We start from the raw sequence: 21,865 nt of genomic DNA on the forward strand, positions 1-21,865 counted from the left end.
GAGAGAGAGAGAGAGAGAGAGAGAGAGAGAGAGAGAGAGAGAGAGACGTTCAGGCAGATGGATGTGAACCCCACCCAGGCCTGCTTCCTCTCTGCCTGCTCGGTCTGGTGATAAGCAGCTGAGGAGGAAGTCAAGTATTATTTCATCAGGACGTGTGAGGGAGGACGATCGTTTCTGTTTGCTGGGGAGGAATCGGCGAAGTGTGATGAAGATACTGTAGGATGGTCGGTAGTTTGATGCTTAAAGTTGTTGAAGGTTCTCTATGACGTTTTACGAGCATTAATATAGCAGAAAAAACAACTATTTACTATGTAAAGATGGAGGAGAGTATTGTTTACCTGAGCAGAGAATGAAATCACTCTCTCTCTCTCTCTCTCTCTCTCTCTCTCTCTCTCTCTCTCTCTCTCTCTCTCTCTCTCTCTGTGGTAATCTGAGCTTCTCCTTGCTTTGTTTACATAGCTGTGCCTTTTAGTGCATGTTAGTGCACGTGAGCGTGCCCCGCTGGTTAGCTCACAGCCGCTGCTCTGCACTACGCTCATACAGCGGTTGTAGCTGATAACGCCGTCCCCCCTCAGGTAAACACTGTTAGCTCTGCCAGCACTGTTGCCATTGTTTGCACTGTTAGGACCGTCGCCATGTTGAGAGCCGTGTGGAGGCAATAGATGTTTTCTGAATTGTGAATTCAGCATTTTTAAAATAGTGGCTTCATTATCCTATAATCTGACTTTTCTCTTGGCAAACCCTGTATTTAGAGTTTAAGAAAGCGCCTGGAACACAACTGTTTTATGTGTAATTTAATCACTCCATTCTTACTGTTAGACATGTTCCCTTATTTTTCTTTTTGTACGGCATGCTTCCTCTTAACCATTTCCCCTTTCTCTCTTCTGTTTCTCACAGTAAAGCCACAGATAGTCTCCATCTGATGATGTCACAGCCACCTGATGGACTAAAATAAGTCGCCCCTGAGAGTATCAGCATGTGCAGGGGGATTTGACTGTTTTTCTTGCCCAAAGTGTGTCTGTATCTGGCTAAGTAACATAGCCTGCCACCCAAATTGGCTTAATTTCGGGAGTCCCAGGTGACTGCCAGTCCTGTTTAGCGCTGGCATAAAGCCGCAGCAGCTTTCCCCCGAGAGGTAGTCGACTTTCCTTCCAGCGCTGGAGACACTCCACTGAAAAAGAAGACCGTAACCTTGGATGAAGGCCCTGTATCGAGGAGGAGAGCAGGACTTTGCTTCAGACAGCAGTCTGTGAAGCCCGCAGGCTGCTTGGATCTTCCTCAACCCGATCTTAGCTTGCATTCGACCGGCTGACAGCCAGCATGGTTTGTTGGACATGTGAATGATGTTAACTGGGTATTTGTGCCCATTTTGGAAAACCATCTAGTTGTGAGACTTCTTGCTCAAGGGGAAGGGGCCCAGCCATGGAGGGTCTTGAGCAGCTCGACATGGTTGGCGATATCAGCCCGGCCCTCGAGGCCACCGAGGACTTCATCCACTGCATGGGCGGGATACAAGGCCAAGGTCCGAGCCTAGCTCAAACGGGGACCCTCCAGCCTTCCAGGCCGCCGAAGCAGCTGCAGGAGGTTTCCAGCGCCGCACTGGGGAAGCTGAGCTCCAGCGGCGTGTGGGGCTTGCTGGCCAGAGAGCAGCCGGAGGTGGGGCCTCTAGGCCTGGCCTGGGCCGACAACTTCAGCGTGTTGGGCCTGGGGATGGGCTTGAGGCACGGCAAGAGAAGCAGAGCTCGCTCCACCAACGACCTGGCGGCCCACACCAAGGAGTGCACCAATAACACGGCCAACTCCTCGTCCAAGTCGGTCTTCAAGAAGGGACACAACCGGTCCAGGTCCGACGTCAACTACCGGCCGTCGGCATACACCGACAACGGACTGCCCACGTTGGACTGCAACACTCTGAAGAACATGATCCTCAACCACCAGCCAGAGGGTGAGTTCACATGCGCAGTGTGAGTCTCTGTGTGATATGATGCAGGAGGTGTTTGTCAGACCAAATCTTTTAGGTCTATGATAGAGCTGAAAAGATGTTGATGATCTTTGGGTTTTAGACAGTGTATCAGACAAACGGACATTTGGGATTTCTGATATTGGGCGATATACTGTAAATGAAATTGACTCGACTTCCATCCACATTGCCTGTCCCTATTGAACAATATTTGATATTGAAGATGAAAGAAACTATCGATTAATTTCACATGTCCAAAGTTTTGGAACAAAACAAATAGCATCCAGTTTTTACATAGGCTACTGATATCCTAAAGTATTTTCTCTGGTGGTAATTATGATGTACCATGTTGTCAGAGCTGATACTGTGTACGTGCAGATCCATCCAGATATTACAGAAGCCGACCAGAGACCTATGGCAGAAAAACGTTAAATTTAAAACCTTAAATGTTGAGTATAATAACGTATTATTCAGAGTAACAGGGACACTATTTTTTAAAACACATGTTGCTAAGTGGACGCAGTCACTGTGATGTCACCCATCAGTTTGTGGACTACCGCTTTGAAGCCTCTATTTTGCCATTTTTGCCATTGCCATCTTGGTTTTTGCAATGACAAGGACAATAGAGGGTGGCGCTGAGTACAACCAAATGCTGAATAAGACATTTTTAGGCCACCAAAATGTTATAATTAACTTTCATGAACTGAAAACGCAAAAGGGTTAAAGTTGTAAGAAGAAAACACGGACAACTCCCAGACCGGACACTGCTGTAATAGTGACCTGTCAATCACAAGGTAACCCCGCCCCAAAGCATACCCTGCTTTATTTCACTCTAAATGGACCATAATTTACTAAATGAACATCATGCTGTATTGAAGAAGACTTGAAACTAGAGATTGAGACCATAAACTTATGTTTACAATGTTTACTGACTAAATCAAGTGAGTGATACTTACGTATATACTATATAATCAGACTTTCACATCCAGAGGAGTCGCCCCCTGATGGCCATTAGAAAGAATGAAGGTTTAAGGCACTTCAGCATTGCTGTCTGAGGTTGCTGTCTGATTGACCTCCATTGTGTCAAAACCTTGAGAAATGTTACCTCTATTTGCAAAGCTAAGTGGTAAATTATATGTATCTTAATTTTTGTGAAGTGACCCTTTTTAATTGCATCGGATTTGCCTAATTAGGCATTTGTGAAACGGAGAGCTGTTTCGTGCTCTGACTCCAGAAAGACGGTGTCATGTCCGGTGACCATCATTCCGGTCCCGACCTGGAGACATGCACACCTCCTCCCTCCTTTGCTCTGATCGACCGTCCATTCACCGCAAGGTTTTCTCAGCCTTTGAGAGGCTTTTCGGAGGACGGAAGTCTCTGACTATTTGTGCTGCAGATCGGGGCGTATGCTGTACTTATGTTGAAGCATCCTCAGAGAAAGCAATAATGATAGAAGATGATGATAACTTGAAATGACACAGCTGTGCTATGACAGTCAGTATTCAGGCAGAGAGCCCAACACGCACGCACGCACGCACGCACACACACAGCATTTGTTTATGTGTGTTTTGGCCATCTGAAGGCCTAAGGAGATCCTAAGGGATCCTGAGGGATAATAGCCTGTAATCCTGTCAGCAAATGGACTCAAATGAGGCGAAAGAAGAGGCAACCCAATTACCCGGCCCCTGATACTGGCAGGATTATTTAGTATTAGCATATGTGTGAAAAGGCATCAGGCTATTTAGTTTGGCTCGACGTGCATTGAAAGGAGAGAAGTAGGAAAAGGACGGTAATAAGCAGAAGGCAGAGTGATTTATCTCGGACTCGCGATGTCTCTTCATTCACATTGAGAAAAAAAAAGAAAAGAAAAGTGGCCTGTTTGCCTTTCCATTAGTAACAGCTGGGGATGTTTAGATGGTAAATGGAAATGATTATATACACAATAAACATGTATATATGGAACCAAACAAGCTGCATGTAGCTCTTGTCTTTTATAACATCGCCAAAGCGACATTCATCTGTTTGTGTGCCATTGTTCTTGTTTATTATTATTTTTTGCACACTTTGCACTTTGTTGCGAGCATTCCTCGATAAACTTGTATTCTTCAAAGTTCAGGGTCCATGCAAGGAAACCATTTTTTTGCTGGCAGCTTTTAATATAACAAAATATGCACCTGTTACTCCAACGGTAAAGAGTTTAATGAACAGATAAGCTTGTGAAAAAAATAATTGGTCAACTCACCAATTTTCTCTGAAGCCACTTGTACTGAGGCAGGGTTATTGAGATGAAGCAATTAGTCAATTAACCAAACATGAATCACAAAAAATCTTGACAAAAAGGCCAAATATTTGCTGGTTCAGGCCCTTTTAAAATTTAAGAATTTTCTGCTTTTCTCTGTTTTATTCCAAATTAAATATCATTATGTTTTTAGTTCAGAAGAAAACGCAATTTGAAGGTGTCACCTTGGGCCCCTGTGGCATTTTAGTTTGACCCTTCACTAAGTCCCACCCCTGCAATGCAGACTGGCCTGTCATAGCGTAGCATCGACCGGCCTCTCATGCAATGTTTTCAGATGTTTTTCATTTTCAGGCTGGTTTTGTGGATTTGGTTCTAGTCATAGTTAAACGTTGTGTGATAGATACTCATCACTCAGAGATCTTGGAAGGAGATACGCATTAACTAGCTAACATTAGCAAAATACGTTAGCACATCATAAACTAGTGTTGGCACTGCCAATGCTACGCTAGATACTGAAGGTATACTGAATGTATAACGTGTGCAGTTAATGACAGTGTGGGCTCCATGGTAGCTCTGACAGCTTGACAGAGTAGCAGAGAGAGGCGGGGCTTAACAAAGGGTCAATTAATAAATTGAAGAGAGAAAATAAGACAAACACAAACAACCACAGAAAACAATGGCTACAAAAGAGGCACTGACTTCGTATAACACACAATCAGAATGCTCAGCTGCAACCCTGAATAGGATAAGCGCTTACAGATAATGGATGGATGGATTAGGGCTGGGCGGTATGATCAAAAATGCATATCACGGTATTTTGTAAGATTCTGGCGGTTTCACGGTATATCACGATAACCAAAATACCTTTTGTTGTTCAGTCTTTGTTCATCCTGCATCGCTCTTTTCTGTTCTTTAATGTAACGTTACTGGAGTGACAGAGCCTCTCCCAGCTGTTAGTAGACTGTTGTTAGTGAGCTGTACCCAGCATGCTGTTCGGCAGTGAAATTTTATAAATGTACAATTATTAGTGTTACAAATTGTTTATGTGTCACAAACTGTTGTGTCGTAGTGTTTTGCCCTGTTAAAGAGCGTTAGTTGTCGGTTGTTAATTGTTGTTATAAAGTTATAACCATGACTAGGGTTCCCTCTCAATACAGTTAAGATAACTAGCTCCGACCGTACCACCCTCAGCAGCGAACAATATATTTTGCTGCCTGTTGAAGAGCGACAGAAGTTGTTTCGGCTGTATGACGGTATATGAAAAATTCATATCGTACGGGAAATTAAAACCGGTATTATACCGCCCAGCCCTAGGATGGATGCATTTGTGCAAGTTTGACCACGGAAGTTTCTTTTTTATCATTTGCAAGAAGCCAATGGACATGTTCCCAGACTAACAGTAACAACAGCAAACAATAAAGGAAAGTCTCATCGTAGTCGTTCAGAACAGTTTCAGTTTTTTCACTTATTTTCCCCACCGGCTTGTCTGTGTTATTTGCTCCTGCCTCTCTACAATAATAGTGTGTACCATTTATTAATTTTTTTGCTTTTGAAATTCAAGTTTTCTCAGTTTTTGCTTCCTAGAATCGATCTGCCTCTCATCACGTTTATGAAAGTCTTTCTGCTGACTTTGAATGCATTCATGCATTCTCTGTCTTTCAAATCCTGTGGTCTCTGAACTCCTCATTCGTGACACACATCCTTTTTTCCCCCCTAATTTTTGGCCTCACTCAACATTGAGATGTTCAACTGTATTCGGTCCCAGATGAAACACACACACACACACACTTGAATGCAGCTTTTAGATGCTGACGTTGACTGATGTGTTGGTTCTTACTTCCAGAACCCGACCGTACCGCTCACCCGGTGCATGCTGGGATAGCTTCACCCCGCTATGAACCTGAACAGGACAGATGCTGTGGTTTAGAAGTGGATGGTGTACCTCTGTGTGTGGCTGCAGGTGCCTTCTTCTGCTTTTACTTATTTGCAGTCGTCGTGTACATATTGTATCCAGGAAACCGTGGGAGTCTGTTAGATTGTAATATATATGTGTAATATTATCGTATGCTACCTTATCAGCACGTGAGGTTGCTTGTTAAAGGTCTTGATTGACTTAAAGGCAGCAGTGCTTGATATTTTTTTTGGAGTCCTGAGGAAAAAAAAGGTAATTCTGGTTGACGGCATAGACTATTACCAGAGTGTGATGTGAAAACCTACCAGGTGGAGATGAAAGCTAATTGAACGGAGCGTTTGTCCTCGCCACGATGCCTAATTCTCATCTCGGTCCTCCCGAGTGTGACGACTGCCAATCTGCAAACGAATTTGCATATTCATTTGTCCCTTTAGCGAAAAGGGTTTGTTAACATGCGAAGTCCGAGACCCGGAGCGACACCGTGTCTACTGCGGTTTTGATAAGATTGATGAGGCACTCGACCCACCACCGATGCTGTGAAGGATTTAGCTTTTCCTTTTTTCCCCCTTGAGTGATTTAGCACGTTAAAGAAACAAAGTGCAATGTCTGCCAATTAGACGGCTCCTGGTTGGGGGTTTACAATTCTATCAGATTGTTGGATTGGTTTAGCACACGGTGATTGTTGAGATTTTCAAGAAAGACGTCAAAAGACGTCTACAAACAAGGTTACAGCTGGGCTGATATAGACTTTAATTTGTTTAGAAGTCCAGGTTACATATACCCATTGTTTTAACAGCATTTCACTATCCTGAATAATTAATAATGTTAATGCAAAGCAGGTCCTAACTGCATGTTGAAAAAAGTAGATGACATACTGTCTACATAATGATTGTATATATCCTTAACTTAACTTTCACTTATAACCAAATGTATCCAATTTTCGATGTTTACATGTCTTTTGACTTGCAAATTACCAAATTGGTGGCTTGCACACAGCTCATTGAATAAGTCACAATTTACAAGTCTTTAGTCTTTGCTGTCCCTTCATAAATCCTGAGGATTCATCTGTTGGTCACAAGTCTCATACTGTAGCTTGTACTTCTTGCTGGCCTGCTTTGTGTAGCAGGTGCTTTTCTCTCTTCCTCATCCCTCAGTGGAGACACAGCGGGCTGAGATTAAAACAAAAATGAAACCCTCAAGTATGATGAGACCTTTGTCCAGCATGTGGTTTCATCTGGGTGTTCATTCCTAATACTATCTTTTTAAATCATGCAGTTTTCTTTTCGCTCTTGATTGAAATGCTCTCGGTAATTTCATTTTTATTAGAAAAGTGCTACTTTACAAAGAATTATTTTCATTTGACCCTCGACAATAAATCAGCAGGCAGATATGATATACATGTTTTATAGGCTGCATTCTTATGTAGAATTCATTTAGATTTGTTCCTATTTCAAGTTTATTATACTGCGCATTCTTTAGTAATTTCAAATCAAAGTTACTGTTCAAAGTGTACTATCTTATGTTGACTCTTGCATACTTTTGATTTAAAGTTGATGGCATGAATGTAAAACATCTTTACATCAGCACATCTATCGCAAAATGTGTTTATGTATCGTCCTCAAAAATATCCATCAGGCTCTAATCGTTATTAGTTTTACCTTCACCACACCCTTAACTTGCCCGTCTGGTTTCACAGTAGTGTATTTGCTTTGGACACTTTCTGTTTCTTTGAGAGAACAAACATACTGAAGAGTCAATTCTTAAAACTAGAACACTGATCTAGGTTAGCGTTATGCAAAGAAACAACAAACAAATAGAGATATAACTCCCTTTTTATTTTAAGGACTATTGTGTAGGATTGGCGGCATCTACTGGTGAGGCTGCAGATTGCAATCAACTGAAACTTCTCCTGTGTGCCGAGTGTGTAGGAGAACTATGGTCGTCGACGAGAAAACGTGAATGGCCATATTTAGAGCCAGTGTTTTGTTTTTTTTTGTCCGCTCTAGGCGACTGTAGAAACCTGGAGGACCCACTCCTTATGTAGATATAAATCACTCATTTCAAGGTTACGAAAACACAACAATCTTATTTTCAGGTGAATATACACAATATAATATTTTATTCCATTTGTTCCAAAAGATCCCCCTAAATGCTACACACAGGTCCTTAAAGAACATTGTTGCGATCCCTGTTATACATTTAGTATGAAACATTTTGTTAATTACAATATATTTTCTCCTGGCTGGCATCTGAACAGTTTTTCCTCATAATAAAGGCAAGCACAGTTGTATGTCCAAACAGAGTTCACGCTTCTACCCGAGTCTGAAGCCTCCTAAATCAAAGAAAAAACACACCACAATCACAGGAGGAGACGTGAGAAGACATAAATGAGGGTAAAACAAACCTCATGTAGTGAAAGAATGGAGAGGAAAGGCCAAAATAGGGAGAGGGTGTGCCTCCGGCCTTCAGATTTAAGAAAGTGGAACAGTTTGCCCTGTGGGCTCCATAACAACACTGTTTCTTCCTGCTGTGGAGACAAGAAACGTTCTCAGAGGAGCACCAGCCCACAGCTATCTCTTACCAAAATACCAACGCTCATGTCGGAGCCGCAAGCCTCCGATAAGCTACTTTGTGTAGAAAACTGGCCCATCTAGACTAACGTTTTGTAGATCAATTAGAGGTGTAAGGATTTCACAGTGACCCATGTGTGCTCTTGACTTCAAGCTAAAGAGCAGGCAGCAACCTCCAGTTCTGAAAAGTGAAGCCAATGCGGAAGTCTCTTCAACCTGCATTCTCTCTAATGGGCATCAGGGAGCGACTCCTCTGGTTGCCAAAAGAAGTCAGATTGCATAGAAGTCTATGAGCAACTGACTCTACTTCTCACTTGATTTGTTACCTCAATAAACATGAGTTTATGGTCTCAATCTCTAGTTTCAAGTATTCTTCAATGATGTTCATTTAGTAAATTATGGTCCATAGAGTGAAATAGACCATAAAACAGGGTATGATTTAGGGCGGGGCTACCTTGAGATTGACAGATCGTTGTACACGGCGTCTCAGTGTCACTATTAATATGTCCAAAATGTCCGTAGTTACTTTCATTCATTGGTAGCAAAAAACCAAGATGGCGACGGCCGAAATGCCAAACTCGAGGCTTCAAAACCACAGTCCGCAAAACAATGGGTGACGTCACAACGACTACGTCCTCTTCTTATATACAGTCCATGCTATAGATGCAGTTCATTAAAGGAATACGCCACGGAAAATGTCTTTTGAGCATCAACCAGTCAAAAGGTGACTTTAGAAAATAGGTAACTTGCTGCTTCATGTAGGATACCAGCTGTAGACAGCTTGGATGCTCAGCAGTTACAATGGATTCCAACGGAGACCCAAAGTCATGGCAAAAAGCATTGAAAAGATCACACCACCTCCACAACATAATACACTTAAACATGTATCCGTATGTTCCAAACACTCTTAGTTTATTCCTCACAACAAACCTAAATACACTACTTCTGTCGAGGGGTATTGTGTCTCCTATGCTGTTAAATTAAAAAAATTGTAATCGTGTGTTATGTAACCCATTCGATATCCATGTGGTTAAAAAAAAACAAACAATTGTCCTATTAATGGTTCAAGAAAACTATCAAGAAAACCTCAGGAGATACATTCTATTGTTCAGAAGGGCTGCTCTAAAGAGTATGTAGGTGGAAAAACGCAATTAGTAATTACTGAAACATCCCAAAACTACAGCTGCCATCAACGAAGGATACAAACCTCTCAGATCCAAATGTCAAGCTTACAGCGGGTTTGATACTCGAAAGTTGAGTGCAGTACTCTTAAAACTTTTAATCTGTGATAATGTGTTGGTATCAGAATGATGAAAAACATGTTTAGGACATAAGTATCTGACCTGCTTTGATCATTCAGAATAAAACCACTTGTTGACTCTAATGTGGTTATCCTGAACACACACACACACACACACACACACACACACACACACACACACACACACACACTCTCTCATTACTCATCTATGTGTTGTTTCTCCCTATTTCCCCTCCGCCTCTGTATCTCTGTCCAGCTGATAAAAGCAGCAGTAGCAGTGTGGTGAAGCAGGGTGCGATGGAGCAGCGCGAGGGGCCCCGGGGTCGCTGGACACCCTGCCACGTCGAGCTGACGCCCTGTGAGCTCCGGCTGTACACTCTGGACAGCAGCGCCAACCGCCAGCTGGGCACCGCCTACTCTCTGTCGCACTGCCAGAGCGTCATCTCACCAGCACCCTGTGGTGGCCAGCCCGCCGACCAGAGAACGCTCCAGGCTCTGTTCTTCAACAGCATGCGCCTGCAGCTGAGGGCGGCCAACCAATGGGAGGCCGTGGAGTGGAGGCGGCTGATGTGGGAGAAAGTGCAGGCGGCCAGACCTGCGAGGAAGGAGAACCATCAGCGGAAGACTGGAGCGGAAAAGCAACAGGTCGTCAGTTTCCACGTGGCCATTTCGCCGTCCTCGTCGCCCTCACTGTCGGGCCTCGACACCAGGCCCGACGGTGACAGCGACACCCCCATGTCGTCGGAGGCGTCGCTCCCCCTCCAGCCTAACCCTGTCGTCCTGAGCAGACCCACCACCCTGCCTCTGTTCACCCAGTGCTGCCAGGACGTCCTCAAAGCTGGTCTGCTGTGCCAGCTGATGGATCAGAACAACTCGCGGGCCTTCACCTTCGTCCTGACCAGATCCGCCCTCCGGGCCTTCCCCACCGAGGGCCGCGGGTCTGTGTCCCAGCCCGTCCTCCAGTTCTCCCTGGCCTCCTGCTTGGCCGTGCGGCACAATCAAGAGCCGGAAAACGGGGAGCCGTGGACAGATAGAGGACACTGCTTCCAGGTAGTTTTCCCCAAAGAGGTGCTCAGACTTCGGGCGGACGATCAGCTCAAGGCCCGGGAATGGGTGGAGGCCCTGCGGGGTGCGGTCGCAGCGCAGAGGCCGGCCAAAGAGGAAGCGGGAGAGTTGGGAGAAGGAGCGCCAGCCCTCCAGGGAGTGCTGTTGAGATCCAAACCATCCAGGGAGAGGAGGCAGCGGGAGGCCCAGAGAGCCAAGCGGCAGTCAGTCACAACTAGTTTCCTCAGTATTCTCACCTGTCTGGCTGTGGAGAAGGGACTGACGGCTCAGAGCTTCAGGTGTGCAGGTAAATGACCTTCTCTCTCACACACACACGCACGCACGCACACACACACACACACACACAGACACACACAGACTCGCACAGACTCACAAACTGTTGTATAAGAAGATTATATCCCAATTTTTCTCTATTTTCCTCTTTTCTTTTAGCCTAATGAGGTTGTCTTTCTTTCCAACACAAATTTACCCACAAACAGTAGAAATTTCAACATGGCATCCACAATCTCAAGTTTCAAGTTATATTAAAGGTATACAGATACCTTTACACACAGGCGTTGTTTGTTTGAGTGCTAAACGGGCAAAAATGGGAGTATAATATGTGTTTGGGCAGTGACATGTTTTTATTTTTCTTAAGTCTTTTAGGATAGGGGGTTGAAAATTGAACAAATCTTTATTACTGACTGGCAGAGGGTTCTTATTTGTTTATTCAAAAATGTGTATCAACACAGTATTATGTATAAAATACAAAGCTGTGTTTCAAATGGATACTTCTATGAAGCATGCACGACTATACACAAAATATATACACATTATCATTTTGTATCATAAAGAAAAGAAACAAAAAGTGCAGCCAACAATTATTTCCGGCCAAATAGAATCTTGTTACTCAGTGTAAGAGAATATTTTCACGTTGTTGTTTTGCAACTTTTTACTTTTATTAGATTTCTCTGCTTCACATATAAAAGCTAAGCAAAACTATCAGACAGTGCTTGACAAACATCCCCGTGTGTAGAGACATCAAAATACTCTGCTGGTATGTTTTATATTCTACCAAAGAATTCCAATAGAAATTCTTCTCATTCTCCGTTCATCCAGAATGTATTAATTCTCTGAATATGTGAATTTGAATAATTTTCATTTCAAATGTTTAACATCTGGACACAATATTGTCTTGTTGTTCACTGTAAAGTCCACGTTTCCACAACACACTTTCATTAGTTGGCATATTGAACCACAGCTGGCTTCCAAAGTAGCCGTGATGTCACAAAGTCCTGCTGATACCAGGTCCAGCTGTTAAACCCAGAGAAACATCACAGTCAGGGAACATAAAGAATAACCTGACTGGATTTAAGTCTTTATTTAAAGGTAGAGCTCAACCCAAAATCAGAAATACAGATATTTCTCACAACAGGGTCTGTAGATTATCTTGAGTAACCGGATCATGATTTAGGTAAAGAAACATTGCGGGGTTTTTTGTGCGCTTTGATATATGAGGGCTGCTGCCTCTTTAAAAGCATATCCCTATTGTTGTGTCAGTCAGCTACTTTCCCCCCCCAGTTTTTCAGTATCTAGAGCTTTTTCATGTCCGGAGCCATTACAGCCGCTCTCCCTCCTTTATTACCACCCTTGTTAGCCTCCATACCAGGCCCTTGGACAGCCCCATAAATGGCAGGCGGTGCTTTTACTCTCCCCTGGGTGTTAAACGTGGGCTTCCTCCCTCTCTTTTTAGGAGGGCTTTGAATAATCACCCCTCACCTCCCTATTTTTTATTTGTAACAACTGGCTTATTAATGCAGGGGCTGTTTGAAAGGCCAGCTGAAACGGGAACAAGCACAGAGGCCGTCTGGGGCCCGCTGATGATAATTGGTAGGCTTAAAGCACCAGAGGAGAGGAAAAATGGACGAGTGAATGAATGAATGAGAGCGAATGAAAGCAGCCTGGGGATGCTACAGTAGTCAGGCTCGATCGCGGTTGTTTGATTGAAGGGTTTCTGGGTAGAGCTGGATGGGAGGGACAGCTGGATATGTGCTGTTTCTATACAGAGCACACCTCTGCTCGCTCAGTCCGTTTACTTCCCTCCTTTTCCTCCCTTTCTTTCTTTTTCCTTTCAACAGTTCATTCAGACCTGCAGCGTTTTCCCTCTTTTTGTCTCCCTTTCTCCCTCTGCCCCCCCCCCCTTTTTCATGTATTTGACTGTATCCCTTCTTAGTCTCCTGCAGTGTTACATAGCAGGGCCTGAAAAAAAAGAAAAGCTTTTACACCATTGCATTTCAAGGCCTTAAAGTGCATTTAAGCCCACAAGTTATTGTTAGAGTTCTTGTGTTTTTATAGGTTTATAGTTTTAATTGTTTGTGCTTTTATCACTCTGTCGATCTTTAAATTTCACTCTCATCAGCTTTAATATAAGGACCTTAAATAAAGCTCCCCTCTTACCTCTCCTCATCAGCATGCCAACTCCTTTTTCTTTATTAAGATGTGGCCTATTTTTTATTACACTTCAATTATTCTGTGCTAAACAAACATACATCTCTATGGCCTCAAGCACACTGTGAGGAGGGGAGTGAATGATGTATTGGGTCAGTGATATATTTGGAGTGAAATATAATAATTAGTTTATTATTTATCAAAAGTACCAAACGGTTCTCAAATGTGAAGAATTGCTGCTTTTCTCACTTTGATATAATTGTGAATTAAATATGTTTTTAGATTTCGGGCCGTTGATCGAGTTGAGAGTTGTCAACTTGATCACTGGGAACTGAGGACATTTTATCAACTAAATATTTAATGAAAAACAATCAACATGTTATTCAATGACAAAAAAGATATTCATTGGTTCTTCCGGTTAGTCTGTGTTATGATGTTATATGTTTGCACTATATATTTATTGTACAGTGACTATTACAGTGGCTCTAAAAACAACTATGCATTGATGAGCTGTTCTTGAAGATCTTCAGTAGGAACCAATGGAGGGGGGGGGGGGTATTTTATACACTATATAGTTCTATTTCTGCCTGATTTCCAGAATTTAATTGGAGTTGATAAATCTATTAGTTGATTTTTATGGGATTTGTTGAGAATACGATTTTTTCTTTTATTTTGGCCTTATAATTTAAGTTAGTGTAATAGTTGTGTTAGTAACGATCTAGAGTTGGTGCTTTGACTGTTGTCGTCTATATTTGATGCAGAATAGGACCAGTTTACAAAGTTTGCCATGGATCTAAATGCTGTAGATCGGCCCTCAAACCCCTGTAACATTAATTCATCAACAATATTCATCTTCTGTTGTTTACCTAGTGGCGGGCCGTGCATTTTATACCTGGGCCTTCAGTGCTGTCCTACTACAGTTGAACCACCTCCTAATAACCTCATTATGACGCCACAGCTATGGGCTATTATTTGTTTCTAGGGGTGTAACACTACACGTATTCATATTAAACTGTTCGGTACGAGGCTTACGAACCGAACAATACGTTTGGAAAATGCAGAAGCTTAAATTGTGGGAAATATAATGTTCTTTCAGTGAAGCCACAGCGCTCAACTTGGCAACCCACCCAAGTGCTGTCTGACACGCCAACTGCGGAAGAAAAACATTGTACTCTGGTGAGCCACATGTGTTCTGGGAGACACACTATGCTAAATTAGCTTAACAGGAAATCAACAGCAGTACACACGCTGAAAACTCTCCCCGCAGCGTTTAGCTGTTCCCTACTGATTCAAACAGGGCTAAAGCAATCGCCACACAATCCCCATTTCTCCAGACCATAATTCCTGCTTTGTAAAATAAAACAGATACATGAATACGCGCAAGACAGGATTTTTCGTCATTAACGAACAATGCATATAGTCAAAATCAACGTAATTAACACAATGACAAGAAAAACCTCACAATAACCAGTCACATATATTTATATGACAACAAAGCATGACAAATCAATCCAGTAAACCTGCGGCGCTACAACACGTATTGGTTCTCAGCAAAAGTTTTCAAAAGCACTGTAGCTTGTAAGTCTGCTGCCTTGCTATGGTGTCTTGTTGCTGCCTTGGTTAGCCAACTCAGGTTAGCAAGTCCAGCTCCAAACACCAAGACGCTCATTTGCAAATAAAAGGCATTCTTAGCCATAACATGTGCAACACTTCTCCAACGCTGTCAGCCAGGAATACCATTTGTACAAGTCCTTTTCCTGGCTGGGTCAGGGCTGCTTAGCTGTGGGGTTGGCCAACCCTTTCTTACGATATCCAGCTTGTCTGGAAATGTCCTTCTCCAGAAAGGCGTTGCCAGTAACTTCCAAATCCGTTACTCCTTCAGCCATTGAGTGTTAAAAGAACACGTTAATGCTGATGTACTTGTAGACTACCTCGGCAGCTCTGGCACGTCAAAGAATACGCCCAACATGTTAAACTAAAGATCTGATCTGAAGATCTGATCTGAACACTATGACAATCAATATCATTCCCATTTACTTTAATCTGTAAAGGCTTCCTTGCAGGCCTCTCTTCTTACCTAGAGACATAGAGGTGAAATCTGATTGGATAAAAGCTCTACTTAAAACAAGTTGCACTGAAGGCAGAGCAACTGAGGATGACAGTAGCTGTGCAATGAGAAAATAAGCTAATGGGAAAAAAAATTATAATACATGTAGTGTATTTGTGAAAAATTATAAAATAGCTATAACTTTGTGATTCTGTTTAGGCCATAGACCCTGACGGCCCACCACTGTGTTTACCTAAATGCACGTCGGATTATTCATATATGAAGCCTCTAAACTAAACAAGATCTCTTGATGATCAGTACGCTACTTTAGTTTCCACTGGTCTCTCTTTGAACTTGTTTCATGTCTGCCCACCTGCATATGCATGCTCCGTCCATCCATACCTATCGAGTGATTGGTAATTTAACATCAAAATGTACAAATGTATTCAGCTAATTACACATGGGAATTGCTGTGTTTTTTAATCCTTTTGAAGGAAACGGTTAGTGTTCGTTTGAAGACCGTGCCTCCCCATCACACACACACACACGCACACAGTGCAGAGTGCGTCCTCAGGTTTGGTGACCCCTGTCATTGCGCTGGAGCACATTCTCAGGCCCCCGATGGACCATGTGAATCTGTTGGACAGGGGTGGGCGGGGGGGGCCTTCGGGTGAAGTGGAAAACAGTAGATATGAGGGAATCGAGGAAGTAGGAGGTGGGCTCACATCAAAAGATAGTTTCTCTCTGTCTCTCTCACACACACACACACACACACACACACACACACACACACACAGTCTTACCCATAGTACTCTCCATTTGTGCACGTTTTCATTCGAGTGTTTGGTCGGTGTGAATGGGACACATCAAAGCTCGAGTTTCTCTCGTCTTTTCAGTTTTAATTCGCACACGTGTACATAACACATATACACACACACACACACACCAGTGTCTCACACAGAGGTGTGCTGGTATAAAACCAGCGGCGGACAGATAAAAGCGTGAGTCCCCCTTTTTTTTTTTTTTGCCCTGATGTCATGTCTCTCTGTCTCTCTCGCTCTCCCTGTCTCTCTCTCCCCCCCACCGTACACTCACCCCAGGCAGGTCAAAGTGACCCTCTCTCACTACAGAGAGCCGCGGTACAATCGGTAGACCTTTGAGCTACGTTTGAATTCCCATTCATGTCTCCCCTGTGTCCCGCTTCTTCTTCGTCCCAGGAAAGAGCCGTGAAAGATCAGAGACGAGGAGAGAAAGCAGTGGAGAAGATATCTGTTTTGGTTGGTTATTACATAATGTCTGTATTACTAAATTTTCATAAAGAAAAGTGCAACTCCCGCATTTTCTAATAACCGCTGTAAAATGTAATCATTTATTACACACGGGGGGACATTTATTTCATATTGTGTTGAAGCTCTCTATCACAAAATGCAGCAGATAATGTTTAGTGAAGCTTTTTGACAATTTGGCGAGTTATTATACAAGTCAGACTATGGCATAAAATGATCGGATCACATTAAACTCCACAGGTGTTCCCAATAAAGGGGACACTGAGTGTATACTTTATGTACCTATATTCTTATATTTACGTAGATTCTTATGCTACATACCTTATTTACTAACTAAAGCAAAACAAATGCATAATGTATTTATATTTTATTTATACAACATCACAATCTGTTCAGTCTACTTAAATGTTCTCTCAGCAGAGGGCAGTTGTTTTTTTAATATATATAAGGTCGGCATCAAATTTATACGCTTGGTGTTATTTAATCCTTTGTATCATAGTCCCAAATGCATTATCTGTTGAGGCTTTACTTTAGTTTTTTTTTACAGTACAGAGCTGTTTATAGACTGCCTCAGCATTTACCTCCGTGTGTGTCTGTGTGTGTGTGTACGTGTTCTCTTCTCGTCTCATGATATAGAATTTGAGGTTCAGGGTTAAAGATTGTTATTTAGTTTGCAAATGTTTTCAGGCTACATACGTATGTGTCTTTGTTCCTCTGGTCCCAGCGGCGGCAGACCAGAGTCGAGGCCACAGTTGGCCAGAAGGCCGGCTCGGTGGTCAGCTCTTTCCTCGAAGTGACACAGTGTTTCTCCGACTGTTGACCATCCACTCGGCCTGCTGGCTCCCAACCAGTGGACTGTGGTTCCTTTTGAAAGAGCATCCACCCCAACAACAGCATGAGCTCACTGCCGTAATTAGCCGACACGTGTATTCGATCACTGGCTCCTTCAGTGAGATAAGACTTTGTTGTTTTCCGTCTTATCCACAAGCAGTAATTTAAACCAAAGGAAAATAAAAAAACATCCACTGTTGAAAGCAATGAAAATATATGATTTGACAAAACTCTTCAATAAAGGGTTTTAGGGATAAGGTGAAAACGGCAGAAAAGCATTGCAATCAGAATGTGATCACAACAGCCAGACCACATCTGGAGGTGGGCTGACTCGCACTGTGATCAAATGTCTGACGGATATAAATGCAGTTTGCACAGTTTAGTCACATTCTTCCTCGCAGGAAAAAATATTTAAGTTAAGGAGGAAACCTAACTCAAGCTGCCCTTCAAAAGGCTCCACACAAACCCAGCTCTTGGCAAAGGAAAAGTAAGCGGAGCCCATACAGCAGCATTGGTCAGATCCTCTAGGGACCAATGTGAGGCGCAAAGACGAGGGCCATGTCACTGAGAGGGGTTTGCTGAGTCAGCACCAGTGCTGGACCACTTCTCCACTGTGATCAGGTGATGTCTCATCTGTCACTCATGCCCCTCGCCGTGCACACTGTATGCATGTCACGCATACAGTAGCTTCCCTTCAACCTGGGACACGTCATGTTTATTGGCAAGTCTGCCAGCCCCACCCACCTATTTTGCATAGTGAGATTGGATTACAGTGTGGGCAAAATCAAGACAATGCTTATTAATATCTTTTAACTTACTGATCGCCAATAAATACAATACCGATATATTTGTGATTTGTGTATATCTGCATCGATCAGCAAATTACTATCATCAATAAATTGGATTACCAGAAACAGAATAATTGCAATAAACCGGAACCAGTTTTTTGACTACTGGTCAAGACGTCACCTTTTTTCACTTTCACCAAAGGATGAATCAATAATGTATAAATCAATCAACGGGTTAATCGATAGTCGATAGATTGGTCAATACTACTCGGACTGTAAACAGAAAGCAGAACAATTTTGATTTCAAATCTTGGATTCTACATATCAATGCAGAATCTGTTTATCGAGGTTAATTCGTGGCTGACTGATGCTCCAACTTTAAAGCGGATTAATTTCAGCTCTCAGTGCTGATAAAACCGTCATCTGTCTTTTTCAGACATCAGATTCTTGTCGATGATATAAAAGCAGTTGACCTGACTTATTTTTTCTTCTTTCATTGTCTGCCTTCATCTGTCCTTGTTTGATCTCGCTCTTTTCTTTCATGCGATTCCGTCGCTCCTCTCATCTCTCAATAGCCTTTTGCTCATTCAGCCTGTTTTTTTCTGTTTCCCCTTTGTCAGTGTGCGTTGTGCTTGTTTCTGAAGCACCACTGACAAACAGGCTGACACACGTGTCTCTTCCTCTGCCGCTCGCCTTCTCTGTAGCTCTCCGTTCTCCAAAACCGAGATAACAATCTCCCGTTTTCTTTTCTTCTCTACCTCTGTTCGCTCGCTGTTTTCCCTCCAGGCCCCACGTCCTCCGAGATGGTGCTGGATAGGGGACACCTGTCGCATAGGGTGTGTGTGAGAGTGTGAGAGTGTGAGAGTGTGAGAGTGTGAGAGAGAGAGAGAGAGAGAGAGAGAGAGAGAGAGAGAGAGAGAGAGAGAGAGAGAGAGAGAGGGGGATGGGGATGGATGGATGGATGGATGGATGGATGGATGGATGGATGGATGGATGGATGGATAGATAGATAGATAGATAGATAGATAGATAGATAGATAGATAGATAGATGGATAGATCACAGACCAGGTCTGGGTGTTTGGGCAAGGAGTGAACTTTAAAGAGTCGGGGAAGACAAAGCCTGCAGTGGGGCAGCTTTCGGGCTGAATGGAGCTGAGGATCTGTTGGCCTTTTAGGTCTACAAAACACTCTGTCATTGAAGTCTGTTGTGTTGTGAGTACTGGAAGAGCCAGGACTCTGTTATCTGAGGGATAGCGTCAAGGGAAAGGCAGGTAGATTTAAGCTAACATGGATATTAATAGTAGAAGATGCGCTAAACAAGAGGAGAAAAATAATCCGTAAAATATTGCACACAGCTTTAGTTTGATGGGTGTGAACATGTGAAAATTAGGTGGACTTAACCAAAAAACAAAAGTTATGGTATTGATATTCCCTGCATCTCCAGCATATAACAACCCATGATGAAATAGCTCATCATCAGCAGTCAAACATAACAACATTTATGCACTCCTCCAGAGAGAACACCACATTTAGTTTTGTGGATGGAGACTTGACGTATAAAGATAGATTCATACCACAATAATACAGCAGACTCAAATATAGTTTTAGTCTAAAATTGGTGACCAAGTAACAGAAGTGTTTATGGCTGTTCCTAAAGGCCACACTCAAAGGTCGGGTGAGAAGCCAGCAGTCATAAAGCGGGGAGTGATGCAATGGTTGTTTCATGGAGATACACTTTCAGACCTGGGAGACATTCAGAGTGTTGTACTATTTTGTAGGCAAAGATGCGAAAGTCTGTGCAAAAAGGTACCTGATGGTTTGCTTTGTCGATGTGAGCACTCAGACAAGTGTAATTTTTTTGTGACTGCTGTTTCTTTAAGAAACACATTTTGAACTTTTCGGTGTCTCTCGGTCTGTTTCGGTGTCGCTCGTAGCGAATGCAGAGCTTATTGTTTCGATTTCTTTCCACAATCGGTTCATTGTTTTATATGGTGTACATGTACATATCAACTGTAAAACCTAAAAAAACAGGTTGGAGATCACACACTTGACCTTAAGAAAACACCTCCATTTAAGGATGTCCCTACAATTCAGTAAAATCAGCTGTCCCAGTTATTTTGTCCCGGTTACATCCACCACGATACAACTTATTATCTTCCGAGTGCCTTTTTAAACTTGGACTATCTCGTTTATTATCAGCGGGTTTACTCGGCTGGATTAGTGTGGTATTTAGTGCGGGGCAATAAACTGACACATATTAACGCCAAGTCATTTGCTCTACAACCTTTGTGATCTCCTGATCTTGGCTCCAGCAGACTGTTAACACCAAACACAGACTTGTGCAACACCTCAGCACACAGACGTGTTTGTTCCACATCTAGAAGATTGTTGTCTTTGTTTGATTTCCACTTTTGACACTTTCTTAAAAGTGATTTAAATGCTTTCCTCGTGGTTAAAGAGACGTTCAGCAGGGCTCAACAATAACTTTTAGAAGTGGTTGGCGAAACTGAAAATACAGTTGCCATTTCTAGTCACTTTTTTTTTGTTTTTATTCACGATACTATGCAGTTATACATCAGCTTAATGATGTAAATTTGACAGAAGAAAAGCTTTATTACAGTAACAAAACAGAATTATTCTTCTTTCCATCCAACTCAAAGATGCCAGGATACTTTTCCTCCCAAGACTTCACAAATCTCCTTACGGTTTTTCCGTTTCGGTTCATCTGGTTCTTTGTCCGTTGAATCGATTTGCACATTGGTTTGTGATGTTGGCGGGTGCGGGTAAACGCACCCACGCAATTGTAGCATTGTCAGGTTCTGTTGGACTTTTAGGTCTACAAAACACTTTCTCATTGAAGTCTGCTGTGTTGACATATAAAGATAGATTCATACCACAATAATACAGCAGACTTAAATATAGTTTTAGTCTAAAATTGTTGACCAAGTAACAGAAGTGTTTATGGCTGTTCCTAAAGGCCACACTCAAAGGTCGGGTGAGAAGCCAGCAGTCATAAAGATGATGATGCAATGGTTGATTAAATATATGGTTCTGACTGTAATTGCAATATTTAAATATCCCTGATGCAATAAATATATAAAATGTATTAAGTTGGGGGTTCATTTTTTCCTGTTTCCTTATTTTTTACATGTTAAAAAGCAGGTGCCACTAATGGGAACTAAAGGCCATGGATTGGTACTCAATGGCAACCTGACAACTGTTAATGCCGAACCCTGATTCAGAGACTCTAGAGTATCATGTCACATCATATATTTGTTTATTAATGAGATATAAGCACACACACACGACTTACCCGACGACTTTCTCCTCAGGTTGTCAGCGTCCGGTCGGTCTCTCCAGAGGAAAGGCAAAGGTGTGCTACTACAGCGGCTGGTACTACTGCCAGAGCTGCCATCAGGACAACTCTTTCCTCATCCCAGCACGTCTGCTACACAACTGGGACACCAGTAAGCACAAG

At 42.7% G+C, this 21,865-nt stretch overlaps 1 protein-coding gene across 2 annotated transcripts in view; it reads left to right on the forward strand.

Moving 5' to 3' along the window:
* plekhm3 (pleckstrin homology domain containing, family M, member 3) overlaps positions 1-21,865 on the forward strand; it is a 42,877-nt gene that overhangs the window by 4,335 nt on the left and 16,677 nt on the right. The window contains exons 1-4 of one of the 2 annotated variants that reach the window (XM_031870038.1): positions 30-224; positions 898-1,945; positions 10,199-11,293; positions 21,720-21,865. In XM_031870038.1, the coding sequence (XP_031725898.1) occupies positions 1,423-1,945; positions 10,199-11,293; positions 21,720-21,865 (1,764 nt within the window). In that variant the 5' untranslated portion in view covers positions 30-224; positions 898-1,422. Of the gene's footprint in view, positions 1-29; positions 225-897; positions 1,946-10,198; positions 11,294-21,719 lie in introns of those variants that run through there. The other variant, XM_031870037.1, reaches the window with a different exon arrangement.

Source organism: Anarrhichthys ocellatus, unplaced genomic scaffold (genome assembly GCF_004355925.1).
Source record: "Anarrhichthys ocellatus isolate YVR2014 unplaced genomic scaffold, GSC_Weel_1.0 scaffold51, whole genome shotgun sequence".
Lineage (NCBI taxonomy): Eukaryota > Metazoa > Chordata > Actinopteri > Perciformes > Anarhichadidae > Anarrhichthys > Anarrhichthys ocellatus.